General features: G+C 40.2%; 1 protein-coding gene across 1 annotated transcript in view; it reads left to right on the top strand.

Moving 5' to 3' along the window:
• Positions 1-12,919, top strand: part of NUP155 (nucleoporin 155) — a 40,724-nt gene that overhangs the window by 8,293 nt on the left and 19,512 nt on the right. The window contains exons 2-13 of the mRNA XM_063453987.1: positions 2,077-2,214; positions 3,195-3,291; positions 4,607-4,677; positions 5,403-5,495; positions 6,365-6,525; positions 6,687-6,792; positions 6,884-6,957; positions 7,823-7,914; positions 8,159-8,256; positions 9,062-9,214; positions 9,451-9,551; positions 12,730-12,900. Of these exons, the coding sequence (XP_063310057.1) occupies positions 2,077-2,214; positions 3,195-3,291; positions 4,607-4,677; positions 5,403-5,495; positions 6,365-6,525; positions 6,687-6,792; positions 6,884-6,957; positions 7,823-7,914; positions 8,159-8,256; positions 9,062-9,214; positions 9,451-9,551; positions 12,730-12,900 (1,355 nt within the window). The remainder of the gene's footprint in view (positions 1-2,076; positions 2,215-3,194; positions 3,292-4,606; positions 4,678-5,402; positions 5,496-6,364; positions 6,526-6,686; positions 6,793-6,883; positions 6,958-7,822; positions 7,915-8,158; positions 8,257-9,061; positions 9,215-9,450; positions 9,552-12,729; positions 12,901-12,919) is intronic.

The following is a 12,919-nucleotide window of genomic DNA, read 5'->3' as shown; positions in this document are numbered from 1 at the left end:
TTCAGGCCAAACATAAATATAAAATGTAATTAATTTATATAATAAAACATCAAAAGCTTTTTTTCTTTTGATAACTCCCTTATTTGTTAGATTTATGTGGGGCTTGCCATATTTAAGGATGCCAAATAGGGAGCTATCTACAAAATATATACGTGTATATACATATGCACAGATATTCACACATCTATACACACAGACATACACTAACGCAATCATAGACCCGCACACACAACCACATACATACACATAATCAGAGTTATACACACCATTAGTAATTAAGGTTCATCTAGCCTTCCTGCCTTGCCCTAGGAAGGCTAGAATGGATCCTTTTTCTGGTGGCCAGTAGTTGCTGCTGTGATGAGATCGCTATTCTCTTCCTGCTCAAGTCCCTCGCGTGCCCAATAGTGATGCTGATGCCGGGATGACCTCATATCCCAGCTGCCGGCTCACTGCAGTAGGTGCGAGGGGGCTGTGCAGAAAAAGTAATGTAAGGAATGAGTGTCTCACAACCCAGCAGAAGAAGAAAAAATTAACGGGGGGAAATGTTTTTTTGGGGGGGAGGGGGGGAGTTTTCCTATGTTCTCAATTTCTAGAAATGTTATCTTTTTTCCAGATTAAACCATTTTTGAGCTGTTTAACCCCTTAAGGACACATGACATGGTATAATTCCCTTTTATTCCAGAAGTTTGGTCCTTAAGGGGTTAAGGTACGTGGCCACCCACACCTTAGCTGCCACTATGGATCTAGCTAAGGCGGATACTACATAGTTCCTTCTAGCCATACCAATTCATATAAATGCCAAAAATAATTATACCGGCAATGTGCACTTTGCTAGGCTAAAACGTGGGCACCTGACACCCTTAGCCAATCACAGCCATCTATTGCTGCTCAGGTAATGATTCTTAATTAGCTCAAACAGCGTGGGGAGATGGGCTACTGGGCATTCTTGTATAGCAATAAAATTGGTTTAAAACTGAATTTTAAAGGCCAGGGGACTCGAGACACTGTAACCCCGTCAATGGGATGAAGCAGTTACAGGGGCCCTTTGATAACTCTGAAAGTGTTACTCTAAGCGCCATAATCCGTGCAGCTCTTTGTCGTGAATATGGGGAACAAGTCTGGTCACCATCTCCATCGCTTGTGTCAAACTGTCTTCAAGGAACATGTCAAATTGTTGTCTTCTCTCAGCCTACAACATGGCTTTTCTGTGAACTTATGACTGCTAAATCATTTGTAGCTTACTTCTATGAGTACACACACTTAGTTATTCACTAAAGTGAGAATTAAATTAGATGCACTGGACAAATGCTTCCAGTTTGACTTGCAGAAATGTCTTAACACTGATTTTTTTTTTTTTTTTTTTTTTTTTTTCCTTCATTTGAGAAATAGTGCACATAATCAATAGAAATTGGCACTTTTGTAAATTAACCTTGTTATCTCTCCTGGCTGTCAATAAGACAACTGGTCATGTTACTTCCTGGTTTGGTTAGCTCAGTGGAGCTAAACTCAAGAGGCCGCAATTGCCCAGAGCAGCAGCGACCAACGGTGATGCCAGGAGCTGGAATATGGCGGCAGTTTAGCTCCCGGCATCACTCTGCGGCGCGCGAGGGAGCTGAGCAGAGAGATCAAAGCTCCCTAGCTGAAAACTGAGCGCCTGGCTGCCTTCCTGCTCAGTAGCCCCACTTGACCCCAGGTGAAAAATCCACCCAGCTATCCCAAAAGTAGGGAGGCTGGGTGGATTTAAATTAAAATTAAAAAAATAATTGTGAGTGTTGGGGGGAGGGGAGTGTGTCAGTGTGTCGGTGTCTGTCAGTGTGTGTCTAAATGATTGTCTGTGTGTGTCAGTGTATCTGAGAGTGTGTGCTGGTCCGTGAGTGTGCGTCTCAGTCAAAATGTGTGTAAGTTAACAGGAAGAGGTGTGGCCTTGGCAGGAAGGGGTGATCTGTCATGCCTAGGGCAGCACCTTTTCAAAATCCACCACTGGACATGGTGCACCTTTTATATGCCTACCTCTATATTAGCCCATGCACTCTGTGATCTGAATACTCATGTATTATTGATCTTTGTGTTTTTCAGATAGTCCTACTATATCTGGTGTTTCCGAAATGGATTACCCTCTGCAAGGACCTGGCCAGTTGACTGTTCCCAATCTTCCAGAGCTTAGTATGATGCACAGAGTGCCACTTCCTCCAGAACTGGTCGAGCAGTTTGGGCGTATCCTAAAATGTGTATATTTGCAATGCTGAAAAGTCAGTTTTAACTGGATCTTGAATAACTCAAAATGTAATGACTTGCACTACTGGACATTCCTAAAATCTATTAACCACTGCAAGTCTGAAGAGTCCATGAGATCCCCATAAGGGGGAATTTTCTTCTCACAAGAAATTCTTCAGCTATATGCACTTTTGGTCAGACATTGTTTGAAACCTGAAAGTTATTCTCTTTGGGTTTTAAACACCATCTGATCCAAGGTCCAGAGTGCATGTATATGGCTGTAGAATCCTGCCGTATACTAAAATAGAGATGAGTTGTTGTTTTTGTTTCCTCAATAGACTTGATTTTAAAACAAATATATATGTAGAGATTGTAGCTGTATTAGTCCAATGATGCAGATGTGAAATAACAGATACAATTCGTATATTGTAATACCTTTTTATTTTTTTATTGGACTAACAGAATTTTGTGATGACAAGCTTTCGGGAGAACCTCCCTTTCTCAAGTCTAAAGCATTTCTGTGCAAAGACGAACCATAGAATTCAAAGATGAGTTGGGATACAGGGGTTAAACCGACATGAGTGTAGATAAGACACAGGTTTAATAGAAAATAGACACCATTCTCACAGAGGGTCCTAAATATCTTGTGTGACGATCAGAGTGAGGAAGAAAGAGAAAAAAAAACAAGCAAACCGTGCAGAAAATGGTGCTAGAAGAAGAGTTAAAAAAAAAATGAATTACTTAGATTAACAATGCATGAATTCACATCCAAGCTGTGCACGTTTTGGAAGGGTGTGTGTGTGTATGTATGTATGTATGCATGTATGCAAGTCCCCTTTAATCTGTATGTTTCTACATATTTGTGACAATCTCACACTTGGTTTTTATTTGTTATTGCTGCATTATAACATACATAAAGTGATTTGATATCTGTCTCGAAATACAGTGTATGTGTATATTCCTACATTGTTAACATGCAGATATGCAGTGCAACTGCATGATGGGTGTGTTTCCAGAAATCAATAGGGCTTGGCTGACTATTGATAGTGATATATTCATGTGGAACTACGAAGATGGGTATGTATCATATAAAATTTTTATTTCCCTTAAGTGTCTACCAACACTGTGACTTGTTTTTTGTTTGTGTGTTTTAAATCAGTACCAAACTTTTATGCTATCTTGCACATGTTATTCTAACTGAATAACTGTCTACTTCTGAAGTGTTTATATTTATATATTTTGTCTATACATGGCATATTCTTCTTTCAGATGACTTTTTGTATTGATGAAATTGAAATATAGACTGGGAAAAGATGATAGAAACATAGAATGTGACGGCAGATAAGAACAATTCGGCCCATCTAGTCTGCCCAATTTTCTAAATACTTTCATTAGTCCCTGGCCTTATCTTATAGTTAGGATAGCCTTATGCCTATCCCACGCATGCTTAAACTCCTTTACTGTGTTAACCTCTACCACTTCAGCTGGAAGGCTATTCCATGCATCCACTACCCTCTCAGTAAAGTAATACTTCCTGATATTATTTTTAAATCTTTGTTCCTCTAATTTAAGACTGTCCTCTTGTTGTGGTCTTTTTTTCTTTTAAATATAGTCTCCTCCTTTACTGAGTTGATTATCTTTATGTATTTAAATGTTTCTATCATATCCCCCTGTCTCGTCTTTCCTCCAAGCTATACATGTTAAGATCCTTTAACCTTTCCTTGTAAGTTTTATCCTGCAATCCATGAACCAGTTTAGTAGCCCTTTTCTGAACTCTAACTAAAAGGTATCAATATCCTTCTGAAGATACGGTCTCCAGTACTGCGTACAATACTCCAAGTGAGGTCTCACCAGTGTTCTGTACAATGGCATGAGCACTTCCCTCTTTCTACTGCTAATACCTCTCCCTATACAACCAAGCATTCTGCTAGCATTTCCTGCTGCTCTATTACATTGTCTGCCTACCTTTAAGTCATCAGAAATAATCACCCCTAAATCCCTTTCCTCAGATGTTAAGGTTAGGACTCTATCAAATATTCTGTACTCTGCCCTTGGGTTTTAATGTCAAAGATGCATTTTCTTGCACTTATCCACATTAAATGTCAGTTGCCACAACTCTGAGTATTTTTCTAGTTTACCTAAATCATTAGCCATTTGGCTTATCCCTCCTGGAACATCAACCCTGTTACATATCTTAGTATCATCAGCAAAAAGACACACCTTACCGTCAAGACCTTCTGCAATATCACTAATAAAAATATTAAAGAGAATGGGTCCAAGTACAGATGATGTAATAATGTCTTGATAGTTGTTTCCCTTTACAGGAAAGCATTTGGCAATATTTATATTTCACAGTCAAATACCTGTCTTTGGTGTGCTTTCTCATTCACAGAGGGGATGTTGCTTATTTTGATGGCCTCAGTGAAATAATACTCTCAGTTGGAATAGTAAAGCCAAAGTCAGGTAAGTTTCTGCTTCCTTCAAAAAAAAAACAAACTCAAAACAAGCAAGAAGATTAACTGCCACCCCCCTGCCAAGAGCAAAGACTTCTTGTGGATTTACATTGAGAAGTTCAGCTCATACAATGCATTTAAACTACCTACCTACTTTATGTTTCTACAGTCCCAAGAAGGCAGGTGCAAAACAAAAATGGTTTGCTTGAAGGGTTACTCCAAGCATCTTAACCACTACAGCCTGCTCTAGTCGTTATGATGCCAAGAGTAACCTTGCCTGGTTCCCCGGTAATAAGACAAACCATTTAGGAACGGTTTGCTCTCTTACCTGGGTCCCATCAGACTCTGTCTCTTGTTTAAAGGCAGAGTTACATCATCTGGCTTCTGCGGAGCAGCAGAATCTGGATACCGATCCTACTGCTCATTTATTGGCAGAGAGCATCGATTGACTACGAATCAGTGAGCATGTGGGCATCGAATTTTGCACAGAATTGGCGTTGGCCAGCATGGAGCTCTTGTTCCAGGCTGACTGACACAAAAATGACAGCAGCAGCGGAGTAAATCTCCATTGCTGCAGAACATGTTTCTGGGGTGTCATCAGTGCAGTCTCCAGGCACCATGACTATTTCATATGACTAAAGTGTTCATGGTCCCTAGAGAAATTAATATTTGCCTTTCTGTCTGTAATATTTCTCTCTATCATGATGCATATTTTTTTTTATAATGTTTTTACAGGTATTTTCCAACCTCACATCAATTACCTGCTTGTACTTGCAACACCTGTTGACATTGTGATCCTAGGAGTGAGTTTTACCGGCCTACAAGCAGGTCAGTCATTGAGCCTTTGATGAATCTAGTCCTGTCCTACACCAGGGTTGGCTAACCTTGGAAACACAAATGTTTGAAAAGTACAGTGACCATACATATTGTGTGCCTAACGTTTTAAATGTAGCTTCTGAACTTGGAGTGCCGTTAATAAATGGTTCAGATAACTTTCCCAGATAGTTTGAGCAAGGCCCTGTGTGTCCCACCAGTCTTGGTGCAAATACCTGTCTGTCGGTCCACCTATTGTGCATCTCTGTGGAAGTTGTTTTCACTTCATAAATAGTAATAATAACATGACATAATTGGTGTTTTTCCACTAATGTCATTAAGCATTTTATGCATAGCAGGCATTTTTTCCCTTCTGCTTTATCAAGGCAGTTGAAGTAGGGACACAGGGGGGCTAGATGGTGGTTTTAACACTATAGGGTCAGGAATACAAGTTTGTGTTCCTGACCCTATAGTGATCCTTTAAAGGTTTACCGCCAGCATCATAATCACTATAGCCTACTGTAGTGGTTATGATATCAGGAGAACCCTGGTGCAGGTCCCTGTTTTTGCAACAGTTTGCTCTTCAACCTTGGTTCCCCTGGGGGCCAGGTCTCCTGTTCTAGTTGCTGTGTTTACATCTGGCTGCTGTAGAAGCTAGATGTCGATTCTGTCAGCCATTCATTGTGCATAGAAATATGCACAGAATTGACATTAGCTAGCCCAGAACTCTGCGAAATGTTGCACTTATAGACATCCAGCACCATGACTACTTCAGACCACTGAAATGGCCATGCTGCTTGCAGTAACCCTATAAGACCAGCTCTCATTAACTAGAACTCAGTTTCCACGTTCCAAGCACAGTGTGTTTTTCCTACCTGCTCCAGGTCATCTGAATGACAGCATGTCTGGAGGGATTCAGCTACTTCCAGAGCCACTTTACTCCTTGCCTACAGATAACACATATTTATTGTCCATAACCTCAACTGACAATGGGCGCATCTTCATGTCTGGAAAAGATGGATGCCTCTATGAAGTTGCCTACCAGGTGAGTATAGAGATGAAATGAAGAATTAAGTCAAAGGAATTTTCATAATGAGCTAATTGACTCCATTACGCTCTAGTTAGACCTGTGCTTTTGTGGGGGTTTTTTTGTTTGTTTTTTTCTTTGATATTGTGGCTAATTTCGTTTACTTTTGTGTTCTTCAGGCAGAAGCTGGTTGGTTTAGTCAAAGATGCCGGAAAATTAACCATTCTAAGAATTCACTATCTTTCCTTATACCTTCAATATTGCAATACCCTTTCTCAGAAGATGGTGAGTCCTATTTGTTATCCATATTTGTTTTTCCTTAGTGAAATATTTATATGTTGGTCATCAATATCTTTGTTGTTCTATTTCCTTTAAGATGGCTTAGTTCAAATTGCCATTGACAACTCAAGGAACATTCTATATACTCGTTCGGAGAAAGGTGTACTTCAGGTAATGTATATGGAAGCTTCATTTGCATAATTGTGATATAAAAGAGATCTTCAGGTTCAAAAATAAGGCACATACATACATACAGGTTGGCCCATAAGTTCCTACCCATCCATATATCTTATGTATCCAGTGTATCTGTGCGATGGATGGGTAGGGACTTATGGGCCACCCTGTGTGTGTGTGTGTATGTATATATATATATATGTGTGTGTATGTATATATATATATATATATATATATATATATATATATATACACACACACTTGTATTCCAGTGTGAACTTATTTAAAGTTCATGTCCCAGTTACATTTTAGTATTTATTTTATATTCAATATCTCTTTCCTCCACATGGACATTTTGATATACTGTGTTTTAACAGCAATGTCAGGTGAATGGATGCTCAGCTTATGTGCTTTGCATCCTGCTGGTGCAAATTAGGCATGCATACGTGTTTTTCAGTCTTTCTGTCCAAGCTGTATGTTTTCCTGTTTTTTGGCTTTTTCCCTCACAGTGAGCCTGATGTGCACATTTGGTCTGGTCCTGGGCAGAAAGATTTGCTACTTTTGAGGTGGTGGGGTTGTTTTTGTCCTCGTATACATTTAACTCTACAATGAGAACTTAATAGAATAAATAAAAAGCAGTGTGTATTTTATATAATTCATCTCAGGAAAAGGGGTAGTAGCTGACTTCTGCACTTAGATTGATGAAGTCACATCTGTATTTGTAAAATACAACATGCATCCATCAATTACATTCAAATATATCAAAACAGAGTGAGGAATCCTGATATAAAAAGTCCATATATAACTACATTTTTATATTAACAGTACATACAAATTCCTTATAGAACTCTTCTGTTTTCAGGTGTATGACTTGGGCCAAGATGGTCATGGGATGAGCAGGGTTGCTTCTTTATCTCAGAACCATATTGTATCAGCAGCTGGAAACATTGCAAGGTAACAGCTCTATCTAGTGGTAGGAATGACCTGAGGTTACTTCACTACCATGACATGAATGCGTGCATTGCTGTTTATATTCAGTATCTAAATATAGTGTTCCACCGGCCTTCAGTTTTTTTGCTTTGGAGATTTTTCATTGGTCTCATTATACCAATATAACTCTGCGTATGTGTTACTGATCTTTTAAAGAGACTTACTATGGTGTGTTTTTTTTTGTTTTGTTTTTTTTCTTTTTCTGCAGGACAATAGATCGCTCAGTTTTTAAACCCATTGTTCAGATAGCAGTGATTGAGAAATCTGAATCTATGAATTGTCACTTGCTTGCTGTGACGCACGCAGGTAAGCAATGTGTGAGTGTTTAGTTAATTTCATGCTAGGTTTTATAAACAAGTTTATGGTTCAAGGTTTGTAATCATAAACAAAGAGCTACTCCACAGCCAAATTTTTATATATATATATATATATAGAAAATATTTGTATTACCATTTAGTAGATGTCCCCCAATGAAAACAGCATGCATGCGTTTTAAGTGTGTGTGTGTGTGTGTGTATATATAAACTGCATGCAAAAGCTGAAGTCTCTTGTCTTCAGCCTTTACAAGCCCCCCTTTTTACTTCTTCACAAATTTTCTGTGGCTGTCCAATCACAGACTTCCCAACTGGTCCTGGAAATTTAGCTGACAGCAGGGGGTTGGGGGGAGGGAAGACAAGGTTAATTAATAAACGTGCCAATTTCTATTAAAATATGCACCTTTTTTTAAAATTGGTTTAAAAAAAAAAACGAAATAAAAAAAAAAAAAGGAATGCAATCTTAACACATAAAGCACTCCAGCAAGTTAGTGCCTAGGGTGTTTGGCGTGTTTCTTTAACAGGTTGATTAGTTTGCTGTTCATTCTAATCTTGGGTTACACAATCCTATTCTCATATTGCTAGTAGTGTTGGTGGATTATCTTCTCCCTAGACCATAGTTGTATAACAGTTCTAATATTATACTCCTTATAAAGCTACATTAATTCCTACTTTAACCACTTACAAATTCTCAGTTTATGAGTACATGTATGAGTTGTGTAGTGACTCCCACACCAGTCCAGATTTTATGGGCTCCTTGAATGATTTTTGATTGGTCTTTTGATATCCCTCTTTAGGTGTTCGGTTATATTTTAGTACAGTGCCGTTTAAACAACCTGCAGCCCGTCCCTGTATGTTGTCCTTGGTGCATGTTCGATTACCTCCAGGATTCTCAGCTTCCTCAAATGTGGAAAAACCATCCAAGGTGCATAAAGCTCTTTACAACAATGGTAAGCCTGTCCACGTAACGGTTAGTGTCAAACTACTGTCACGTTTAAATGGAATAAAATACCAAATGTAAATAAAATGAGAAAAACTCATGGCAAACCTGACACAATTTAGTTATTGTGTACTACAAATTCTGCATACTAGACCAACTCTAATATTCATTATTTTTCTAACTCTTGTCATTTGAGTCTTTTTGTTCTCTATGCCTTTGCATTGATCTATTTTTCCTGTTCTTTAGGTGTCTTACTGATGACTGCTTCAGAAAATGAAGACCGTGACCTTTTGTGGTGCATCAGCCATGATTCTTTCCCATTTCAAAAACCAATGATGGAAATGCAGGTACTAGAACAAATTTGTCAGTTTTACACAGGTTTAGTCGTTTTAAAGTCCAATACAGCTGAATTGAAAGCAAAGCGAACTTGGAGAATTTTCCATGTTGGCTATATTCTCCTAAGCTTTAACATTCACCTGGCAATTCACTCATGAGCGACAGCTCAGTGATTAGTATGTAGTTGTGATGCTGGTTGTCTTAATGTGTGTCGGTTCCGGTCGGGTTCATGTCAATTCTGTGCTTATTCTGCGCACAGAGGGGCATTCATTGGCTTGTGATACTTGTGACAAGTAATGGACTAATAGAGCATAATTCACTTTTATGCTGCAAACACTCTTGGCGTGTCCAACTGGATCCTCTACTTAGAAGTCCCCAAATTCTTGTTAAACCGTGGTTAACGCAAAAATAAATAATTCTTGAAGTCCAATTCCAGGAACTGATCCTCTTTGAAAAGTGAGCAAACACAATCTCTTTAAAAATAATTTTCGGGGGGGGGCGGGACCTGACCGCCGAGCAGACTGGCCGCACAAAGCCAGAGCTCTGTACAAGAAACTACAAATAACCGACTTATTCCTAACTCTCCACACTGAATTTACTAATCTGAAGCAGCAGAGAGCTGGTGTTACCCCGAGACCCAACTGGCGGGACCACCAGGCTCGGAGTGGCACCATAAAGCGGACACAGAGTTGCGGCCTACCAGCAGATGCAGGCGCGGGAGAGGCGGCCGACCTCCCCGCCGGCGGTTCTGCGGGACAACGCTGCGGCGAATAGGGCTCTGTTCACCCCCCCCCTTGCCGGTGAGGGATATCCCGGCATTACCAATCGACTGATCAGCTAACAGGCTCTGCCTCAAGCGGGACTTACTTGATCCGCACTGAAACACAGTCAAAGCCAAAATGGCGACTACCATACCTCTAACATGCGGCCTGCTGGAGAATTACGAACAGCGACTGGACGCACTATTTAAAGACCTCTGGCAGAAACTATGGCGCAGAGGGGCACAAACTACAGGGAAGACCAACAAGCGACGTCACTCACCTCCCGGTGGCCTGAAACACGAAACATGCGGACCAACCCGACCAACCGCCAAAACACAGAAATCGGGAGAGAACAGAGCCACAACTGGCCCAGAGTCACCCAAAGCTTACTGCTGCCCTGCAGGGCTGAGAACTCGACAGGCGGGAGCTCTAGGAGGATCGTGCCCAAAAAGAACGGCCGAAGCAATCAAGCAACCACGACCCAAGCGAAGGCCCTCTCATGCAATTCCCAGCAAAGCCGCAGGGACCGCTGAGCACCTCATCGTTCGGAATGTCCGACTGCGACACCCCGCAGGCCTACACAGTCTACCCACAGGCCTCAGCCGCCCACCAACAGGTCGACTCAGGCAGGGAGATCCTCACAACGCCATTTTGGGGGACAACACTATTCCAGCAGCGGGCGTGGGTTAAGGGACTCTCGAGATGACCCAGCCAGTGTCCCATTGCGCACGGCTCCGTTTGTTGGACATTCCTGACAAACTTCGGGACTGTACCTGACTACACTGCACCTGTCGCCTGACGGAACTCTGGCAACACGGCACGACCTATCTGCAAATGTAAGCCTATAGCCCAGCCAGGATAAAGGTCAAATGACTGCCTAGCTGTGTTTCAAGCCAGATCATCATTTTTATTTATTTTTTCTGCCTTCTTTTTCTTTTAGCTAGCGATACATAGCAGAGCTATCGACACATCTTAACCACTAGCTGAAGTCCACAAGCTTTTGTCAGATCAGACTTTCACTTTTCTTTTTTCTATTGTTTGCTTTTTTGTATCTCTCACAATAACTTAGCTATGCACCAGATCTGACATGTTATGACAAAATCGTGATCGATTACCATTAATACTCTGTCTTCTATATCGCATCTGTTGCCATGATAAATGTTGAATTATATACAGCAGTGTGTCGCTGGACTAACATGTATAGGCGTGTCTATAACTATAACTCGAAAAGTCTTACTGCTCATGTTATAAGCGTATTTAAATTTTTATCTTTGGTTAGCTTGTTCATAATAGTTTTATAAGCTGTTTCACATGTCATATAATAGCTGGTGCACCTAGCACATAGGTTATCGTTTATTAGTATTTTCTTTAATTTTATTCTGCAGTGAACTTAAAAAGCATAATGTCTCACTCTGTTATGTTACACTGCACTCAGCAGCCATGAGAGTAAGACCCATGGCGTCCAAGCAAAGTCACTGCTTCTCACATGTTATCTACACTATGCAAATCGTGCCTGATAGCTAGCAGGACCTTGAAACCAATACTATGACTCAAGCATCCTCAGGCACTCATGACATTACCTTGTCAACCTATAAAAAAGCTCAGTATAACTCGATTGTTATATGGAACAACAATAGCTGCACCTAACTGTAGTATCGCACGCACTCAAGCATGATGTTTTTTCAATTTCTATTTTATTTAGATTGTTACTCTCGTTGCAATTGAATACCAGGCTAGATGGTAAACCCGAAGGGGGACAATACATGACAAGCCCAGCATAGACCTGTATCCCTAGCCTATTGGTTAATCCTGTATTATATAAAAAGAAAATGTGCACAGTATAACAAGTCACACTGTCATTTAACACTGTTTATTGCTCTGATAACACCAGCTGTTGTGGCGGTGCAAATCTGTTCTGTTAACCCATGCACAACCTAAATAAAGAATTTAAAAAAAAAAAAAAAAAAAAAAAATTTCTGAAGAGAAGTGCCAAATAAAAAGGGTTCAAACATACCAGACCCCCGGTTCCTCCTAATGCGTTTCGTGCTTCCATAGCAGACACCCTCAGCCAATAAATGAGCAGCAGTATTGGCATCTGGCTTCCTCAACTTTGCAAAAGTCTGATGTCAAAAGTCTACTGCAGAGGAGACCTATTACCCAGCTAGGACACAAGTAAGAGGGCAAATCATAGCAGTTGCACCAGGGTATTTCTACCATCATTAACTCTGCAAAGAGTAACCCTTTAACTATATGTCACTGCATTGTCTATGTTCAAAAGTTGTTTTGCCCTGTTGTCCATATATTAGTAGTATCTCCCATCACCTGATCAATATATCTGAGTAGTATATAGTTCTTAATGTTTGAAAGCTGGTCACGAGAAAAAGAACATGTATTTAATCTTTATAATATTATTTACTTAATTTTGTAGGTGGCTGTTCAGGTCGATGGCCATTCCTGGGCTGTATCTGCAATAGATGAAATAAAACCTGAAAAGATTGTGACTCCATTGAATAGTGAAATTATTCCAATAACTGATTCACCGGTTTTATTTCAACAACACATGGTGCCACCAAAGAAATTTGTGCTTCTCTCTGCACAGGTATGCTTTAAAGAAACTA

The sequence above is a fragment of the Pelobates fuscus genome, chromosome 5 (genome assembly GCF_036172605.1).
Source record: "Pelobates fuscus isolate aPelFus1 chromosome 5, aPelFus1.pri, whole genome shotgun sequence".
Classification (NCBI taxonomy): domain Eukaryota; kingdom Metazoa; phylum Chordata; class Amphibia; order Anura; family Pelobatidae; genus Pelobates; species Pelobates fuscus.
The sequence above is the reverse complement of the archived record's forward strand: the minus strand, read 5'-3'. Positions and strand labels throughout refer to the sequence as shown.